Source organism: Anomaloglossus baeobatrachus, chromosome 3 (genome assembly GCF_048569485.1).
Source record: "Anomaloglossus baeobatrachus isolate aAnoBae1 chromosome 3, aAnoBae1.hap1, whole genome shotgun sequence".
Lineage (NCBI taxonomy): Eukaryota > Metazoa > Chordata > Amphibia > Anura > Aromobatidae > Anomaloglossus > Anomaloglossus baeobatrachus.
The window spans coordinates 190278318-190297293 of record NC_134355.1 but is presented as its reverse complement, the minus strand read 5'-3'; the positions used below and the strand labels follow the sequence as shown (position 1 = coordinate 190297293).

General features: G+C 42.7%; 2 protein-coding genes across 9 annotated transcripts in view; one reads left to right on the top strand and one right to left on the bottom strand.

Moving 5' to 3' along the window:
• Positions 1–2950: 2950 nt before the first annotated feature.
• Positions 2951–8465, bottom strand: LOC142296271 (uncharacterized). Of its 5 annotated transcripts, none has more exons than XM_075339659.1 (4): positions 7267–8465; positions 5627–7148; positions 4772–4922; positions 2951–4636 (listed from the first exon to the last, which is right to left on the bottom strand). In XM_075339659.1, the coding sequence occupies exons 2-4, from the start codon at positions 5811–5813 to the stop codon at positions 3457–3459; spliced, it is 1518 nt and encodes a 505-aa protein (XP_075195774.1). In that variant the 5' UTR covers positions 5814–7148; positions 7267–8465; the 3' UTR covers positions 2951–3456. The 5 variants fall into 5 exon arrangements, with proteins under 5 accessions (XP_075195774.1, XP_075195775.1, XP_075195777.1 ...); XM_075339660.1 differs by having other exon boundaries at positions 5627–7025; XM_075339662.1 differs by having other exon boundaries at positions 5627–5894; positions 8316–8465.
• A 228-nt stretch (positions 8466–8693) lies between these two features.
• ZDHHC14 (zDHHC palmitoyltransferase 14) overlaps positions 8694–18976 on the top strand; it is a 169545-nt gene continuing 159262 nt past the window's right edge. The window contains exons 1-2 of one of the 4 annotated variants that reach the window (XM_075339655.1): positions 8694–8828; positions 12384–13633. In XM_075339655.1, coding sequence (XP_075195770.1) covers positions 13392–13633 — 242 coding nt within the window. In that variant the 5' untranslated portion in view covers positions 8694–8828; positions 12384–13391. The remainder of the gene's footprint in view (positions 8829–12383; positions 13634–18976) is intronic. The other 3 variants (XM_075339653.1, XM_075339652.1, XM_075339657.1) reach the window with 3 other exon arrangements.

Sequence of the window (18976 nt, the reverse complement as noted above, 5' to 3'; positions counted from 1 at the left end):
GTGTAAAATGGGGAATTACCCTATTATGCAAATAAATGTGCAACGTCATACCTGACGAAATACTGTAGACTGCTAATAGTACATATTGTACAGTAAATGGGATGTTCAAAGGGTTGCCAAACAGACCTCTGTCACGCTGTTCTCTCCAGTGCGACTCATCCGTGTTTATCCGTGATCAGGATGCAAAATCGTGTTATCTCCATCCCGATCTTTACAAAATGCTTGGGCGAGTCTCCTCGATCCTGACCATTGGGGGGATTGCCCATCCATACACGTTCCATATTCATAACGTATATATCAATGGAAAAATAGAAAAAGTTATGGCTTTTGAAATAAGGGGTGGGTTAAAAAAAAGCACGAAGACGAAAAATTACCTTAACACCTTCACCCCAGGCGATTTTCTTCTTTTTTTTTTTCCTCCCCTTCTTCCAAGAGCCATAACTTTTTTATTTTTCCAATATTGTCGTATGAGGGCTTGTTTTTTGTGGAATGAGTTGTACTTTTGAACACCACCATTCATTCTGCCACATACTGTACTGAAAAACGAGAAAAAAATCCAAATGCGGTGAAATTGCAAAAAAAAAGAAAAAAAAAAGTGCAATTGCACAACTGTTCTGTGGGTTTTTTATTTACCATGTTACTAATTGGGCAGTTCGGACCCACATGTAGCCAGCCATAAACAGATCACTTTTGGGGGCCATGCCGGTGGGCAGGGGTTTTCTTCTTTTATTGGTGCACACTACATCCAATCACGATGTTGTTACTCCCAGTGCGAGCCAATCAAACACTGCAAGCGGCTTGTACTGGACTTGAACACCAAGCACAGGATGCTCGCATGAGTGGTCAGCATACGTAAAGCACCCAACACCAAATCATGTTTTTTTTGTACAGTCTTAGGCTTCTGCCACACTCACGTTTAAAAAACGTACGTGTGCTGTAGTCCGTTTTTTGTGTCCGTGTTCCGTATTTTCTGTCCGTTTTTCCCCTCCGTGTAGTGTCCGTATGCATATCGTGTGTCATACGTGTGTACGTGTGTGCGTTTTCCTGTGCGTGAAATACGTCAGTGTGTGTTCCGTGTGCAGTCCGTTTTTTGTGCGTGTTTAACATGTTTCGCACATTGAGATAATGGTGATCAGTTGGAATTAAATGACACATAGGTGTATGTGATTAGGACATAAATATAAGTTACCTATAAACTGTTTCCTGCTTGTATTCTGCCTTGGAGCACCTATGTGTTGTGACAAATTTGTCGCAATGCCATTATCCACGGAGGCCTTAGTGTTTTTATGTTGGATTATATCTCGTCGTTTTGGCGTTAGACGGCACATGTTGCAATATGATAATGTAAGAAGAAACAGATTGTGGGTGCATCCACTAATCATGATGCGGCCTATGCATGGTCATTTCCATACTTTATTTTTTGAGTTACGGAATTTCCCAGATAAGTTTTTTTCATACTGCCGTTTGTCAATTGAGAGTTTTGATTACTTACTAAATATTTTACGACCTCATTTGCAACATCAGGACACTTGGATGCGGCTTTCCATTTCCCCTGAGGAGAGATTTATGGTGACTCTGAGGTATATTTTTTTTTTAATCTTTTTTAAATGTGTTAGGTTTCACATTGAAATGTGTAATTGATATTTCTTGATCTAATCTCTGTTTTTAATCAATGTTTGTGGTTTGTTTGGTTTGCTTTTCTTTAAAAAAACATATTGATAATTGAAAATCATTGTTTGTCTTGTTTTCATAGATTCTTGGCGACTGGTCAATCTTTTAGTGCGTTACATTTTGATTTTTTGTTGGGGAGATCAACCATTGCCGTTATAGTACGTCACACATGCGACATGATATGGCAACATTTAAAAGACCAAATGATGCCTCAGCCAAACAGAGAAGATTGGTTGAAAATCTCTAAGGGCTTCAAGGACTCTGTGGACTTTCCTAACTGCATAGGAGCTTTGGATGGCAAGCATTTCAGAGGTAAAAAACCACCAAACTCTGGTTCACGTTATTTCAATTTTCATAAGTTTTTTTTCGGTTGTTATTTTGGCATTGGTTGACACAGAATACCGTTTTATTTATGCTGACATTGGGGCCTATGGTAGTGCCTCAGATGCCCGTATTTTCCGTTCATCAAGATTAGCCCAACGCCTGCAAGAAAATTCATTATTGATCCCACCCCCAGTTGCCCTACCTGGTACATCTGGACCGTTGGCACCATATGTCATGGTAGCAGATGCAGGATTTGCATTATCCAAACATGTTATGCGACCATATCCAAGGAGATCAATTGATGACAGGAAACAGTACTTTAATTATCGGCTAACGAAAGCAAGACGTTATGTGGAGTGTGCATTTGGTATATCTAACAAATGGCGCATTTATCACACAACTATTGAGTTGCAGCCAAACTCTGTCAAATCTGTCATCAAGGCTACCATAGTGCTTCACAATTTCTGTCGGATACATGAAGGAGGAACTTATGTTGATGATGAATCTCAGATAAACCATGTTGTTAATCCAACAGGTGAACCTATGTCTCATAATTCCGTGACATCTGGATTACAAATTAGAAAATTATTTACTGATTACTTTAATTGTTTTGATGCTAATAATAATATTGATGTTTGTTAAGATTTTTATGGGTTTATTTTTGTTAAAATGTATTTTTTTCACTTAGACGAAAATGTTTAATTAGTTTCAACAATCTAAGAGCTTAAAGCTTACTTGTATTAAAGTGAAAATGCGTTAATCACCAACTGACATTTCTGTTAACAACATGGATTTCTGAATGTTGTATGTATGTGTTTGTACATTTCTGTGTTAGTATCATGATTTTTTGTTTGTTTAAACTTACAAAATTAATAATGTTAATCGTCTATGGAAAAAATGCAATATTATATATAAATTTAAAAAAGAAACATAATATTTATTTAGAAATTTTTTTTTTTTATTAATAATATGCCTATTATTCCAAAAAGTAATGATGTTCTTTTTTAGTTTCCAAATAAAAAATGAAATTCTTGCTCATCTTCTGGAAACTTTTACAAAATTAACATTTGTTTTTTTTCTTTAAACATTTTTCATATACTTTACTTAAAATAGTACACTTGCAAAAATTTTTGCATTGCTTACAAGGTTGTTAAATTTTCGACCAATTATGTTGGTCTCATGTTGGACATTTACATAGACATAATAATTGTAAACTTTGTTTTGAGAATATAAGAACTCATCTACCCATCAAATTGGTTGGGTACAAATGTGTTCATAAAAAATTAAACATATCCATGGCATAAAACATATATGTCATCCGGCACAAAATATAATCACACATGCCTTTTTTTGTATTTTTAAAACTCTGAGTTTAAACATTTTTGGCACACCCTATTTTTTTTTTTTTTGGCCCATTCATCATATTTGTTGGTTGAATGTAAAGATTAACAAAAATGTGTATCATAAGTCTACAAGATCTTCTAGGGAAGTAACCTGAGTGTTGCTGAGTATGTTGTTTTGGGTGGCCTCAGAAATAGTATTTTCAGGAATGGAAGCAGTTGTTTGCTGAACAACATTCCTATTACTAACTACAGTAGTGTGTGGAACAGTCTGTTGCATGCTTGTTTGGCCCAACACATTGCCTGTTGTTGAGTACACCTGTGGGTCTACATGGGTAAGTGGGTATTGTGTGTGTGTATGTTGTTGACCTTGAGGATAGTTGACTGATGTTTGTAAGTGTGGTGTAGGTAACATAGTTGAGATTGGATAATGAGGCATCATGAATGATTGTGGGTATGTTGAACCAGGAAACAAGTTAGGTAAAGCACCAATATTTGTGGGTTGAGTAAAGTAACTAATACTTGGAGTGGGTTGTAAATTCATATAGTTTATGGGTTGCTGTGAGGTTGCACTTTGTACAGTGCTTAAGGCGCCAGTATTGGTTGAAACATACCCTTGTCTAATTGGTGTTGGGAATACCGTACTTGAAGCAATAGAAGGTTGACCAGATTGTTGTAATACTGGATTAGTGACAATTACTGTTGCCATTGTTGTTTGTGTTGAAATGGTATTTTGATTGTCTGTTGTGTTTGGGACTGTATGTTGTTGCATAATGGTACGCCAATTTTCTATGGCCTCATAAACTCTCACTGGTTCCTGTTCTGCCTGACTAGCTGAAAGTAGGGTCAGCATAGCAGCACGTACACGTTCCTGCCTATCGGATGCAATTTTGGTTAAGCTAGTAGATAAAGACCGACAAAACCGCTCGGCATCTGTTTCTGGAATTAAAGTGTTCATTATGTGAATAATGCGTGTGTCAATTATTTCCGGTAAGGATCTCATTTCCTCAGGTCTGCGGATTCTTCTTGCACGGAGAGGTTGTGGTGCAAAACGTGGAAGTACATTTGTTTGTGTTGATTGTGTTGCTGGTGTTGTTGTTTGTTGTGTTGATGTGCCTTGGTTGTTGGTTTGTGCACTCTCTGTCCCACCATCATGTGATCCAGTTGCTGCTGCTGCATCTTGTTGAATCTCTTGATTTTCACTGTCTTCTCTGCCAGGTTCTTGTTCTGATGCTGAGGTGGCTGTAGCAGAGGGACCAGCTGTTGGTTGTTCATCAGAATCGTCTAGATTATCCTCCGTTCTATATTAAATTAGATAACATATTACAATCATAACATTTATATTTTTAAAATTAACTTCAGAAACTAAATGAATTTTAAAGAAAAATTATTGTTAAAAAAAAAAAAAAAATATATATATGTAACAAAAAACTTACTGTGTTACTTCTAAGATGGGTGCTAGGAAGCTTATTTGTTCATAGTAAACATATCTGCGTTTGCGGCCTTGGCTGGATGATGATGGTATAGGGTTGTACTCCCTTCGGTACTGATCACGTGCTGAACACCAACGCATTTTTACCAAGTCAACTGTTGAATTTAACAAAATATGTCACTTGCAACATTCAGCATAATTCTGCACACATTAATGATAATAATGTTTGCTAAATGTAATATACAATTTGAAATAATAAAGGTGGACAAATACATTAGAGGAAAATTCATTCTTTTAGATATTCTTCACTAAAAAGCATTTTTATACATTCACACATAACAAAATAATATTTCTCAGAAATTATCTTGGAAGTAATTGTGATATAGATTTAAAAAAGGTATGTTTTTTTATTAACAAGAAAAATTTGGAAAAAAAAATGAGAAATATTATTTTATTAATTTAGGTCATGAAATTGAAATGTTATTAAAAAAAAACAAAAAAAAAAAACAAAATTAACCAAACATGATTAGAAATTGGGGTACAAAAATTAGACTAATAAAACATGGAATTGAAATTCACATGACAGTTTTATCTGTTAATTAATTAACTTCATGAAGAATTCAAAATCATATTACAAATTAAAGATTACTTTGAATTTTTGAACTTTAGAAATGTTAGGTAACCTTTTTTAAAATTTAACATTAACTCAATAAATAGATTAATACATATAACAATTCTTCACAAAGTTAATTTACTAAAAAACAACATTACAATAACAAAACATTCACAGTTTGAAATTATATAAAAAAATAAAAATATATTAAAAAAAAACCTCTATAAAAATAATAAAAAAACTTACCATATTTAGCACGCTTTGAAGGCGAACATCTATCCCATGCATTATTGGGGTACACTTCCTCAGCAACTTGAAGCCAATGGCGGTCAACTGTCAGTCTGTCATGGTAACCATCAACACGTGTATCCCATAATGGTGGGTGAGTCTCGACAGCTGATATCAGTTTCTCCGTGTCCACCCGTGGAGCCATTATTATATTTGGAAGCAGAAATTGTGCTCAAAAAAGTTCTTTCACTACACAGAACTACAACTGCTTGCTTGCTCACTCCTTCTGCAAATGCAAAGTAAGTTTTGAGCAAAAAAAATATGTTAGCTACGCCACCTGAAAGTATTTGAAATTGTAACAACTTTGAATTTTAAAACACGGACACGGACCACACGGATAGCATACGGAGGCCATCCGTATCACGTACGTGCAAACACGGACCCATAGGATTTAATGGATCCGTGAGGACGTTATGCCGGGGGAAAACGGACATGTCAGCGCTTTTTCGGCACGGTCAAACGTAGGCACGGAACGGACACACGCTCCGTGCCAAAACACTGACGTGAGGCTATTTATATTAAAAGGACTGTGTCAACATAAGCACGTGTCTCCGGTACGTGTAAAAAATGCCAAACACGTACCGGAGGCACGGATGTGTGGCGCTAGCCTGAGGTTGGTACTAACACCGAATGCCGGGTTCACTCATCTCTAGTCACTCAGGAGACCTGCGCTCAGTCCAGGCTCTATGGTCTATATATGGACCATGATGGGCCAATAACGTCAGGTCAGGAGACCTTCGGTCAGTCAGGGCACTATGGTCTGTATATGGACTGTGATGAGTCTGTAAGGTCTAGTCAGCAGACCTGCTGTCAGTCCAGGCACTATGGTCTGTATATGGACTGTGATGAGGCTCTAAGGTCGGGTCAGATGACCTGCGGTCAATCCAGGCACTATGATCTGCATGTGGACCGTGATGAGGCTCTAAGTTCTGGTCAGGAGACCTGTCGTCAGTCCAAGCACTATGATCTGTATATGGACTGTGACGAGTCTGTAAGGTCGGGGGTTAGGTGACCTGCGGTCAGTCCAAGCTTTATGGTCTGTCTTTGGACTGTGACGAGTCTGTAAGGTCGGGGGTTAGGTGACCTGCGGTCAGTCTGGGCACAATGGTCTGTATATAAGGCCGTGATGAGGCTGTAAGGTCGGGGGTCAGGTGACCTGCAGTCATATCCATGGTCTGTATATGGACCATGGTGATGCTGTAAGGTCTGGCCAGGTGACCTGCGGTCAGTCCAGGCACTATGGTCTGTAAATGGACTGTAACGAATCTGTAAGGTCTGGTCAGGTAACCTGCGGTCATTCCAGGCACCATGGTCTATATATGGACCATGATGGGCCTATAAGGTTGGGTCAGGTGACCTGCGTTTAGTCAGGGCACTATGGTCTATATATGGACCGTGATAAGGCAGGTTGGGTCAGGTGACCTGCGTTTAGTCCGGGCACTATGGTCTGTGATGAGTCTGTAAGGTCTGGCCAGGTGACCTGCGGTCAGTCCAGGCACATGGACCGTGATGAGGCAGGTTGGGTCAGGTGACCTGTGGTCAGTCCAGGGACAATGGACTGTATATGGACCGTAATGAGGCAGGTTGGGTCAGGTGACCTGCGGTCAGTCCGGGCACTATGGTCTGTATATGGACCGTGATGAGGCTGTAAGGTCTGCCAGGTGACCTGCGGTCAGTTCAGGCCCTATGGTTTGTACATGGACCGTGATGAGGCTGTAAGGTCTGGCCAGGTGACCTGCGGTCAGTCCGGGCACTATGGTCTGTATATGGACCGTGATGAGACTGTAAGGTCTGGCCAGGTGACCTGCGGTCAGTTCAGGCCCTATGGTTTGTACATGGACCGTGATGAGGCTGTAAGGTCTGGCCAGGTGACCTGCGGTCAGTCCGGGCACTATGGTCTGTATATGGACCGTGATGAGACTGTAAGGTCTGGCCAGGTGACCTGCGGTCAGTCCGGGCACTATGGTCTGTATATGGACCGTGATGAGACTGTAAGGTCTGGCCAGGTGACCTGCGGTCAGTCCGGGCACTATGGTCTGTATATGGACCGTGATGAGGCTGTAAGGTCTGCCAGGTGACCTGCGGTCAGTCCGGGCACTATGGTCTGTATATGGACCGTGATGAGGCTGTAAGGTCTGCCAGGTGACCTGCGGTCAGTCCGGGCACTATGGTCTGTATATGGACCGTGATGAGGCTGTAAGGTCTGGCCAGGTGACCTGCGGTCAGTCCAGGCCCTATGGTTTGTACATGGACTGTGATGAGGCTGTAAGGTCTGCCAGGTGACCTGCGGTCAGTCCGGGCACTATGGTTTGTACATGGACCGTGATGAGGCTGTAAGGTCTGGCCAGGTGACCTGCGGTCAGTCCGGGCACTATGGTTTGTACATGGACCGTGATGAGGCTGTAAGGTCTGGCCAGGTGACCTGCGGTCAGTCCAGGCCCTATGGTCTGTATATGGACCGTGATGAGGCTGTAAGGTCGGGGTTCGCACTCAGTCTGAGCAGTGTTGTCCGTGTCCCTCTGACCTAGCCCCAATCAATAATCCTTATAGGCTCCCAGGACAGGTTTAGATCTGTCAGATTCCCAGAAGCCATGGGAATTCTCTATGGTCTGCGAATCTCTCCAGAAAAGGTTTCGGCAGAACATACACGAATAGGGGAGTGCCTCAGCCCCCCGGGCACTACACCCGCGCACCTCAGGTCTCCATTTGTCAGGCTCACGGTTATGGCCACTATCCCGCAGAAACGCCGCCTGTTACAAAGGCCGGTGACCCCGGGCGCACGGCATCCTGGGAAGGGGAGTTCGCTGCGCAGGAGGTAAGATGACGCGTCGGTCACGACATGCAAACCCTCGGCGAAACTAGTAATGTAGCCGAGCCCGTCTCCCCGGAACGCGCGGGATGGGGACACGGGCGTCCACTACACGGCTGCTCTATGCCCTCAGGGGATTGGGGTTTAACTGCTGCAGAAAAAATAAGTTTTTCTCACTTCCTCAGACTACAAGTCCCGTGCTGCCCCGGTGCTGTCCGCCTCCTCTGGGCGGGGCCGTGCTCTCGCAGCCGTTGTCTGAGTGTAGGTGTGCTGTAATGCTCAGTTGCCTGTAGGAGGCGGGGAGAGGCAGGAAGGCAGCGGGAGCTCGGCGCCTGGACACCGGGGTGGTAGGTGCGTTATCGGCTCTGCTGTGTGAGGACGGCTCCGGGGCGGGCGCGGCCTCCTCCATCTTGTCCTCCGGGATCCGGTGCGGGCGGCTGCTGGCAGTGGGCGGCTGATGTGTAGGAATGTGCGGCGCTGGGGCCAGCAGTGATGGGAGACACATGATGGCTGGCTGCTTCACCCCGGGGTGCTGACCCCACTCACAGGGCCCTGGCTCACATCTGGCAGACACAGCTTCCCCTGCCTGTACACAAGTTGGTAAAGTGACCCACCAGCATGGAGGCCAGTATTGGGGAATGGAGCAGAGCCCCTCTGTATGGCATGTCAGTGAGGTACATGACCCAACCCCGGAGCCGGGCCCCCAAGACCTAAGTTGTTTTATTAATGGTGACCCTTTTCTGGGTCTGTCTCCTAAAGTCGTATTGATATGGCCGCCTCCAAGGAACCCAGATTTGGAAACAAGTCATTAAACTGGATATCCAGCGATGTTGATGGCTTAAATTTCAGGCCCAGAGCGGAGCTGCCCATGACAGCAGGCAGCCCAAGCCGTTCTGTGGCAGCGTGTTGTGTCCAGTGCCACCGATCCGCCGGTGCCTCAGTTTCCATGCTAAATCAAAACCAAGTGTGAACAGAGCCTTAAATGGGTTATGAGCGTAAATGTCTGCCATTCTATGTGACTAATGTTACATACTTGCAGCCACGTGACTACCGCTCTCGAGCTGACTATAGAGGACAGTCCTGACAGTGTGCATATTACACATTGGCACAGTTTGTCAATCTATAATGTTGGTAAGCCAAACCTCCGACTCCCATCTGTAGAGGAGCTTCACTACTTATCATGTACATAAAGTGCAGCACAGATTCATCTCAACTAAAAGCCTAGATTCTATGATCAGGAATAGAACGGACAGGACATTTCATAACTTTCCCAAACTCTTATAAAAAAAAAAAAAACATTCAGCTCATACTGCATTCAATTTATTACATATTTCAGAAGTCTGTCCATTTTCTATAGACTCCACAGCACTGGTGACTGTAAAAATGTATGCTCAGCCCAGAAACCCCCTCCCAGAGACTCTGGTCACAAGATTTTAATGAACTATCCTTCCCTCACCCCCTCCCGCAGTTCTTATCTCTGCGGAAGTAACTATCATCTGCTCATCTCTATTCAATGGCTTCTGCCAGATACTGTAGCTTTAGGAGCTCATCTGCAGGACCTGACAGCAGCTGCTACACATTGGATGGACCTGCACGTCAGTGCTGATCGGTGTCCAGCCCATACCAATCTGATATTGACCTGTCCTATGCATGGGTTATCACTGCTAACTTATCAGTATCTTGTGATGAACTTATGGCGCGATAGGTGGCAGTACAAATGCCTGATATTGGAAGCCTCTCCAGAGATTAGAGGTTGGAGGTGGGGGGGAGGGGGGACAAAGGTACATGCTTTACAATGACAATATATGCCTAACTAAATAAGCATTACTTACCTGTTGAAGCCATGGCTGCTCCGGTGCCACCTCCTTCCTGTTTACCGTGCTGCAGAGGAGAGGTCCTGTTGTACAGTCTGTGACCGCTGAGGTCAATGATTGGCTGCAGCGGTCACCTGCTATAGACAAAGTTACCGCTGGAGCCCTGAAGTTTATAAGGGAACTGCAGGGAGTAACGGATAAATTAGGCCTAGTTTGATATTTTGAAGCACCTTCCGTGGCCTGTGCTCTTTCCATGCCGCACAGTACTCAATTTTTAGGTGGTATTTGAGAACTTCAATGATGTCAAGCTTTAGAAGGCACCACTGTATTGAACAAGCATTTAAGAAATGAAACCAGTTAGAGAAAAGAATAATTTTTATTTCTAGAGCTCCAACATATTCCGCAGCACTTTACAATTCCAAGGGGACACCTATCTATGTATTAGTGTGTCAGATATTAGTGTGAGGATCCTGCTCACATGCAGGAAATGGGGGGCACAATAGGTGTTTATGTGATGAAAACATACATTCCTTTCCTATATATCACCCCTTCCAGCGCTGATGCTCCGGTGGTTCCTGACCGTGTTTTCTTACTTGGCACTATGACATCTCACCCCTAGCTGTGGTCTGACCTGCTGAGATCAGTGACTGTCTGCAGCCCTCACATGTATGTGCAGCACATCATTGCTGCAGGGAAGTAAGACTATGGAGGACCACCGGATAATCATTGCTGGTGATCCAGTAGGTTAATAATGGATGCTTTTGATTTATTTTTTTATTTATTTTTTAATGTTTTGCATCCAATTTTAATTTTCCACAACATTTTAAATTTAAGACTCAGCAGAACAATGTAAATCTCATGAGTCAGTAAAACATGGCAGATCCAGTTTTCCTTTCCACTCGGAAAATGAACATAAGTGTATTTTTTTTGACAGTCACTCGGGAGATGTGCCTCATGCACTTTTTATCAGATGGTAGTGAAATAAAGAGCTTGATTCATTATTATATAAATAGGCAAGCCGCTCTAGAATGCATCTACAATCACTTGGCACAAAACTCTTGCCACCAATGCTGTATATAAGGTAAATAAAATCCTATCTAATAACTGATTAGTGTCCAGCTTTACACCTGCTCAGATATGTCTGTAATCCAGATTCCTGGAGGCGAAGAAAGGAGAGGAAAAGGACACCCTGAAGAAGGACGCTTCCTTGGAAACGCGTTGGAGAATGTGACATCACATTGTTTAGGCAGACTATGGCAATTATCCACCAGCACCGCCGACTGGAGCGCTACTCAGGGACTTCTTACACCCATCATCCAAAGATTACGGACCAGGAAAATCGACAGCTGATGAGCAATTCCGTTTTACTCTCCGTTCTTTGCTCCCGACAATCTGTATTTGAGAAATATCTGAGCATGTGTAAAGCTAGACAGGTGGGATTTTATTTACTATATATGCAGGATTCATGGAACGTTATCTGACAAGTGAGGTTCATTTTAGCGCGACTTACCTATTTATATATCTTCTCTTGGATGTAACAAGTTGTAGCAAATTACTGCAGCTTTATGTACCTAGGGTTGGAGCACCAGTATACTTATTACATTTTGCACCCTTAGCTTTAAATAATTAAAAAAGTGTTGCATGTTCGCTCCTTTGGGCGGAGGTTAGTTTATGTTGCTTTCATCTGAGTCATCATTTGCGACTTCTAAAGTGAATCACAGATGTCTTCAGTCCCTCCCTGGAGTGATTTTGGTGCAAATTATGTGACATTTTAATGTAACATGCAAAAACGGGTTAAAGACTGAAATATTATTTTATTTATTTATAGAGCACCATTGATTCCATGGTCAAAAATAGAGTGAAATAGAGCATTTTAGATTTTGCACAAAATTGATTTGTAACATTTTAGTATTTTTGCCACAATTAAACATCAGTCAATACGAAAAGACAAAAAATGCCTCCAAGAAATTGCAAATGACGATTCAGCCCAGAGTGTATTGGCGAACTTTGTTCCGGTTGGGTCTGTTACGCTTTATTTGGGAGGCTGAGCCATAATCAGTCTGGTTGATTGCATCTTTCTTTCTTTCTGTAGTAGTAGAAGACATGGATGTGCCTGGTGTTAGAAGCTAACCTGTAGGATTGTGGAGACCAGAGCTGGTGGTGAAGGACAGAAGATACCTGCAGATCCTTGTGATGCCTTTTTCTCCGACCTCTTGCCTGTCCTTCTGTGTTCCTTCCTTGTCTGTAGACACAGGATTTGTAAAGAGATATGAAACCTTGAAGTGTCCGGAGTCGTGCTGGTTTCTTGCTGTTACTTCCTCCAGTATGTAATGACCGTTCTTTATCGGTTGTTAAGGAAGGGAGAGGATTGTGGTGAAACAGGAAGCAACCTAAATACAAGCGTTTCGGGGTTTGTTTTTTTTTCTTACCCCCCCACAAGCCTCTTGGAGAAGGTGGGTTTACCACAGATTCAAGTTGCTTTGCATCTATAATTAACTTTTGTTTTTGCGTCCTTATCTGGATTATTATATAGACTTAATATTTCCAAGCCTGTATCCTTCCAGCTATGTCTAATATCCTCATACACGTAATTGCATGCCCCCAGTGCTCTAAATTGTGATGGTGACTGTATATTGGAAACCTTATGGTGTGTGGAGAGGAGAATTTACAGAGCGCCGTAAAATTAAGCTGTCTTTTTTGCCGCTCATATGACTGCCAATGCAAAAAGACATTGTAAGCAAAATATAAGGAACTGTCTGCGGAGCTCGCTACACTCAAAATCTCAGAAGCTGGGCTGCTTTCCTACGTAACAATATATTCGCTAATTGGTTGACAAGCATCTGAACACCCATATATTGGATAATTACATAAGAGGGACCTTCCGGCATAAAGGCCCCAGCATCTGCTCGGCAAAATGGGGTTTAAAAAATTGGAAATAAGCCAGGGTTGACTTCATTTTGAAAGCTTAGCTACTTTCATCATCTGCTTTTGGTCCGAATTAGTGTCGGTTGATTGCCATTACTTTGTCGGATTGCCGTCCTCTCCCAAAAGGATTATATATATATTCATATTTGCAGACATACATAGCTCTCTTCAATTGATGACCCCAGGAGGTGGGCCCATGAAAGAGTGTGGATACAGTGAAATTAACACTCGCGGAACCTCCCCCATGGAGTCTCCTCACAAGAAGAAGAAAACTGCCATAAAGCGAAAATGGGAAGTGTTTCCTGGGAGGAACAAGTTCTACTGCAATGGCAGGATTATGATGGCCAGGCAAACTGGAGTCTTCTACCTCACTCTGATCCTGATCCTGGTCACTAGTGGGCTCTTCTTTGCTTTTGAGTAAGTTGTTCTTTTTCTTTCACTGAAAAATGTTGTTTTCTTATGCACCATGTGAAAATAGGCTGAAACATTTAGTAGGGCTGTCCAGGTAAGATTGCCGTTTGACCAGGTAAGATTGCTGTCTGACCCAGATGATCCAATACAGAGTGATTTTGAGGTCAAGTGATTAACAATAGCGTGTCTGCACTGTGCAATAGTGTCTGCACTAAAATATGCAATAGGATTTGCTCTGATACTTTTTCTTGATACATGGGTTTTTGTTGCACCAGGTTTCTTGTGTGTTTTTTTTTTTTTTTTTTTTTTTTTTTTTTTTTTTTTTTTTTCCCAGTTCTGGAGAGCTGTTTGAAATGAGTCACCTGCTCCCGATCTTACACTCACCACATGGCATCTCCTCCTCCCCCTTTTTTTTTTTTTTAAAATGGATGCCGCTCTGGTTCTGCATGGCCATGTTGCAGTAACTTCTGATTGCCAACACGTCAGAGGTTACATCACATGCGCTCAATGGAAGTCTGAGAGCTAGAACAAGGCTCTTAAAGACTTGTATTAAGTTGGGCGCTCCATGAAATACTGGCACTGCAGCCAGGCCACAAACTGCTGGAGACCCAGCAAGATGAGTATAAGGCCATGTGTGCACGTTGCGTAATTACATGCTTTTACGCTGCGTTCTGCACCACAGTGTAAAAGCATGCATCCTGCGTCCCCAGCACAATCTATATAGATTGTGCAAAATCCATCCGCACGTTGCTTTTTAGAACGCAGCGCTTTGCATGCTGCTAAAACGCAGCGTTCTAAAAAGTAACATGTCAATTGTTTTGTGCGTTCTGGATGCTTTCTTCACTCCATCTGTGGGAGAGGCAGCATCCAGAACACACGAGTTCTGCAGACACCAAACTTTCAGAACGGAGCTTTTCAGCTGCGTTCTGAATTACACAAGCAGTGACTTTACGCTGCGGTGCAGAACGCACTCACGTGCGCATATGGCCTAAGACTAGAGGCAGGGGAAAAGCACCACTCCAGTGGAGAAATAAAGAAAGCCCCGCAGGCGTGGTGCTTTAAAAATATATTGTTACATATCTGGGGGTTTTTTTTTGTTAGAAAAAGAAACACACAAAAAAAGCGGCCATGAGTGTTAATGAAATCACACTAATTTTACTTACAGGTAACCAATCACCAGGATTTTCATATAAAACCTAAAGCCAGTGCTATACTGGCACTATCAGGCTGATTCTCTACATACCTTTAGTGGTCAGCTCAGATGTTTAGGTTTTGAAATCCAAGAAAGTAAAGTTTATAAAATCGCCAGCTTCTTGAGTGAGAGCAGCTGAGAATCAGATATCTGCGGGGGAATATTCATATTTATCCTCTCCCCCTGTTAGAATTAGCATAAGTATTTTACAAGCGATATAACTTTTCACTTCCAGGACCTGTGGTGAGGTCATACCCATGTGACTAGAAGGGGCGGGGCCTCAGCCAACAAAGCTGGATACCAGGTCACATGGGTATGACCTCCAGGTCACCTGAGCTGCTGCCGTCCAGTCCAGCCTCGGTAGGTGATGGAAGTGGCCCACCTGTGGCTCCACTAATGGCTGGAGATTTTAGCAGTTGGCTTCTTGATGAGATGGCTTCATTTTCAGTGTTTCCCGCTTGATAGGTCCTAGTATAATTTGAAGTCTACAGTAAAGCCAGCTTTTATTAAGGGGAACCTGTCACCAGTTTTGTCCATTATAAGCTGTGGTCCCCGCCAGTAAGCCCTTATATACAGCATTCTAGAGTAATGTATATAAGAGCCCAGGCCGCTGTGTATAACAGAAAAACCACCTCTTATTATACTCGCTTGCGGGGAGGTCCAGTCTGATGGGCATCGCTGGTCTCGGTCCAGCAACTCCTATCTTCTGTCCATCATCGTTCTCCTTCCCTGCTGCATGTGGATGAAGCCTCCTACATCATCTACACAGTCTGCCATTGCTCTCCTGTGCATCGCCACTTTTATCTGCCATGCGGAGGGCAGATCAAAGTATTGTAGTGCACATGTGTGGGCTTTCTTTGACCTGGGCACTTATACAGTATTCTGGATTACTATGTATATAAGAGCCCACTGGTGGTGGCCGCAGCTTATACGGGACAAATCTGGTGACAGGTTCCCTTTTAAAAAGATTTACTGTTTCTGAAATCAAAAATTGGACATGGAGTATCTGTTTTGTGGTTTTCTGATCCTTTCATTTGGCTTCAGACATATTTATTTCTATTTCTGTAGGTCAGACCACCGTGTTTGTTTTCTACATTTTACTGATCATATTAACAATATTCATTTTTCAAGTAACCTGACATGTGAGGCAGTAAAGTGCAGTATCTGCAATGTTTGTCAGTTTCTGATCTAATGGAATCTAAGGCCCTGTGTGCAATTACCGGATTTTGCCGCGGATTTTCTGCAAATTTGCTGCATGTTTCGCTGCAGAAAATGTTCATAACATCTCTGCAGTGAATCACCAGCAAAACCTATGGGGCAAAAAAATCCTGTGCGCACTAGGCGGATTTTGACAGCTGCATTTCAATTCTTTTCCGCATGTCGCTGCGGGATTTCACGCCATTGACTCCAATGTAATCGTGAAATCCCGCAGGGAATAACGCAGGCAGCAAATTCTGTGCGGTTCAGTGCCTTTTTACTGCGTTATTCCCTGCGGTATTTCGCGGTTTACCTCCGGTAATGTACATCGCTTGCCTGCGTTTTGCAGGGAAGTGATGTCATTATGACAGGAAGAGGAAGCGGAACAGAGAGTAAACACACACACAGATCACAGACACACACACACACATCACAGACATAGAACACAGACACAGAACATACATAGGAATAAACGGAAATATAGAAAAAAAAAAACACGTGGGCTCCGCTGTATATTTACCGTCCAGCCGAGGTAAGCACACAGCGGCGGCCCGGTATTCTCAGGCTGGGGAGGGAGAGGGGCAGGGTTAATGTCCCCCGCCTCCCTTCCAGCTCCCGCAGTCGAGACTATCAGCCGAAGCTGCCCCGGGACTGTCGCATCCATTATGCGGCAGTACCGGAGTGTCCCCGGCTCTTCCTGCTGCCGTGTAGCAGTGGCAGTCAAGGTAATACAAGGAGTTAATGGTGGCGGATCACCGCCATTAACTCCAGGCTTTGATCATGGCAGCGTCTATGTGACAGCTGACATGATAAACCCGTAAGTAAAGTGAAAAAACACACACACCGAAAAATCCTTTATTTTAAATAAAACACAAATAAGCCTCGTTCACCCTTTTATTAACCTCTCCCGAAACAAAGCTCCGACGTAATCCACAGCTCCGGTGTCCTGCGATGCTTGCATCCAGCCGCGACTGACACACAGCGCTGAATGCAGCCTCGCAGCGAGACAGCAGAGGTAACCACAGGGCTTTTCCCACGGCCGGTAATGTGAACTCATTGCCGACCGTGAGAAATGCAGCGTGTGCTCACAGGGACTCTATCTATCCCTCTATCAATTTATCTATCTATCTATCCTTCAATCCCTCTGTCTATCTATTTCTCGATCTCAGAATGAAATGATTTTTTTTTTCCTTTTCCAATGTGCTTTATTGCATTGAATGCAATAAAGCACATACCAACCCACACACGGCAATACCGCTGTAAAGCCGCGGCAAACCGCATGCGGTTTTCGGGTGCGTTTTTTTACCGTGGGTGCGGTAATCTTGGAATACCTGCGGAATTTTCTTAAAAAAATTACATTACATATACATACACAAATATATATATTATACACTAACACACATGCTCCCCTCCTGGTGAAAAAGTGGGTGTGTGTATATATATATATATATATATATATATATATATATATATATATATATATATATATATATATATATATATATATATATATATATATATATATATATATATATATATATATATATATATATATATATATATATATATATATATATATATATATAATTACATACACACACACCCACTTTTTCACCAGGCGGGGAGCTTGTGTGTTAGTGTATAATATATATATTTGTGTATGTATATGTAATGTAATTTTTTTAAGAAAATTCCGCAGGTATTCCAAGATTACCGCACCCACGGTAAAAAAACGCACCCGAAAACCGCATGCGGTTTGCCGCGGCTTTACAGCGGTATTGCCGTGTGTGGGTTGGTATGTGCTTTATTGCATTCAATGCAATAAAGCACATTGGGGAAAAAAAAGAGAGAGAGATTAATATATATATCTCTATCTCTACCCTCTACCCTCTACCCTTGAATAGCACACATACCAATTTTTAGCCAATTCTGTCCACTGGGCCAGTCTGCACACAGCTCCAAACACCTTAAGTTATTTTACGGTCACCTTGTACTTGTCATATATTAGAAGAAAAATGGATGGGTAATTTTTCGTGATAGTTACTGTCTAAGGTTATGTGCGCACGTTGCGGAAATACATGCAGTTACGCTGCGCTTTGTAGCGCAGCGTAACTGCATGCGTCCTGCGTCCCCTGCACAGTCTATTGAGATTGTGCAGGGGCCGTGCGCACGTGGCGTCTTACAGCGCAGCGATTCGGCTGTTGCCGGAAGCGCTGCGTTCTAAGAAGTGACATGTCACTTCTTCCGTGCGCTTTGCCGGCAGCTCCTGCTCTGTCTATGGGAGGAGCTGCAGGCAGAGCTCATGGAATCTGCTTTTTTTTTTTTTTTTTTTTTCTCTACGGACATTTTCTGCAGCGATTTGAAGCGCACGTGTGCTCTTCAGATCGCTGTAGAAATTTCTGCAGGGCTAGTACGCAACGTGCGGACATAGCCTTAGGCCCTGTGTGCACTGGAAATATATATTTCTCTCAATCCAAATATACCTAACTTTCTAGTGTCATTTAAAGGTATTGTCCACTACTAGGACAACCTCCTTGTTATGCATTATGTTGGCATATAAAGGGAGGCTATCATGCTCTGCTTAAGTATGTCACAGTACATGATTGGTCTTTATAGTTCCTGGCAGTACTCGTGCAGCTGCAAACCATGACACTCCCACCACCATGGTTGACTTTAGGCTAGACACACTTGTCTTTGTACTGAAAACTTATTTTGTTCAGGTAGCGTCAAGCTTGTGTGGCACCATCTGAACAAAAAAAGTTTTATCTAGGTCTCATGAGACCACACAACATGGTTCCAGTGTTACATGTTCTTAGTCTGCTTGTCTTGTGCCAACTGTTCTTTTTTTTTTTTTTTTTTTTTTTTTTTTTTGGGTGAATCCCCTTTTAGACCAATTGATGTAGTGTGTGGTGTATGGTCTGAACACTGGCAGCCCCCCCCCCACCCCCACCCCCACCTCT

Bases quoted from the DNA above. Each gene is read 5' to 3' on its own strand.
- LOC142296271 (XM_075339658.1), bottom strand. From the start codon at position 5,813: ATGGCTCCACGGGTGGACACGGAGAAACTGATATCAGCTGTCGAGACT. The intron at 4,923-5,626 runs GTAAGTTTTTTT...TAAATTCAACAG, and splicing joins TTCAAAGCGTGCTAAATATG to TTGACTTGGTAAAAATGCGT. The intron at 4,637-4,771 runs GTAAGTTTTTTG...AATTTAATATAG, and splicing joins CCCATCTTAGAAGTAACACA to AACGGAGGATAATCTAGACG.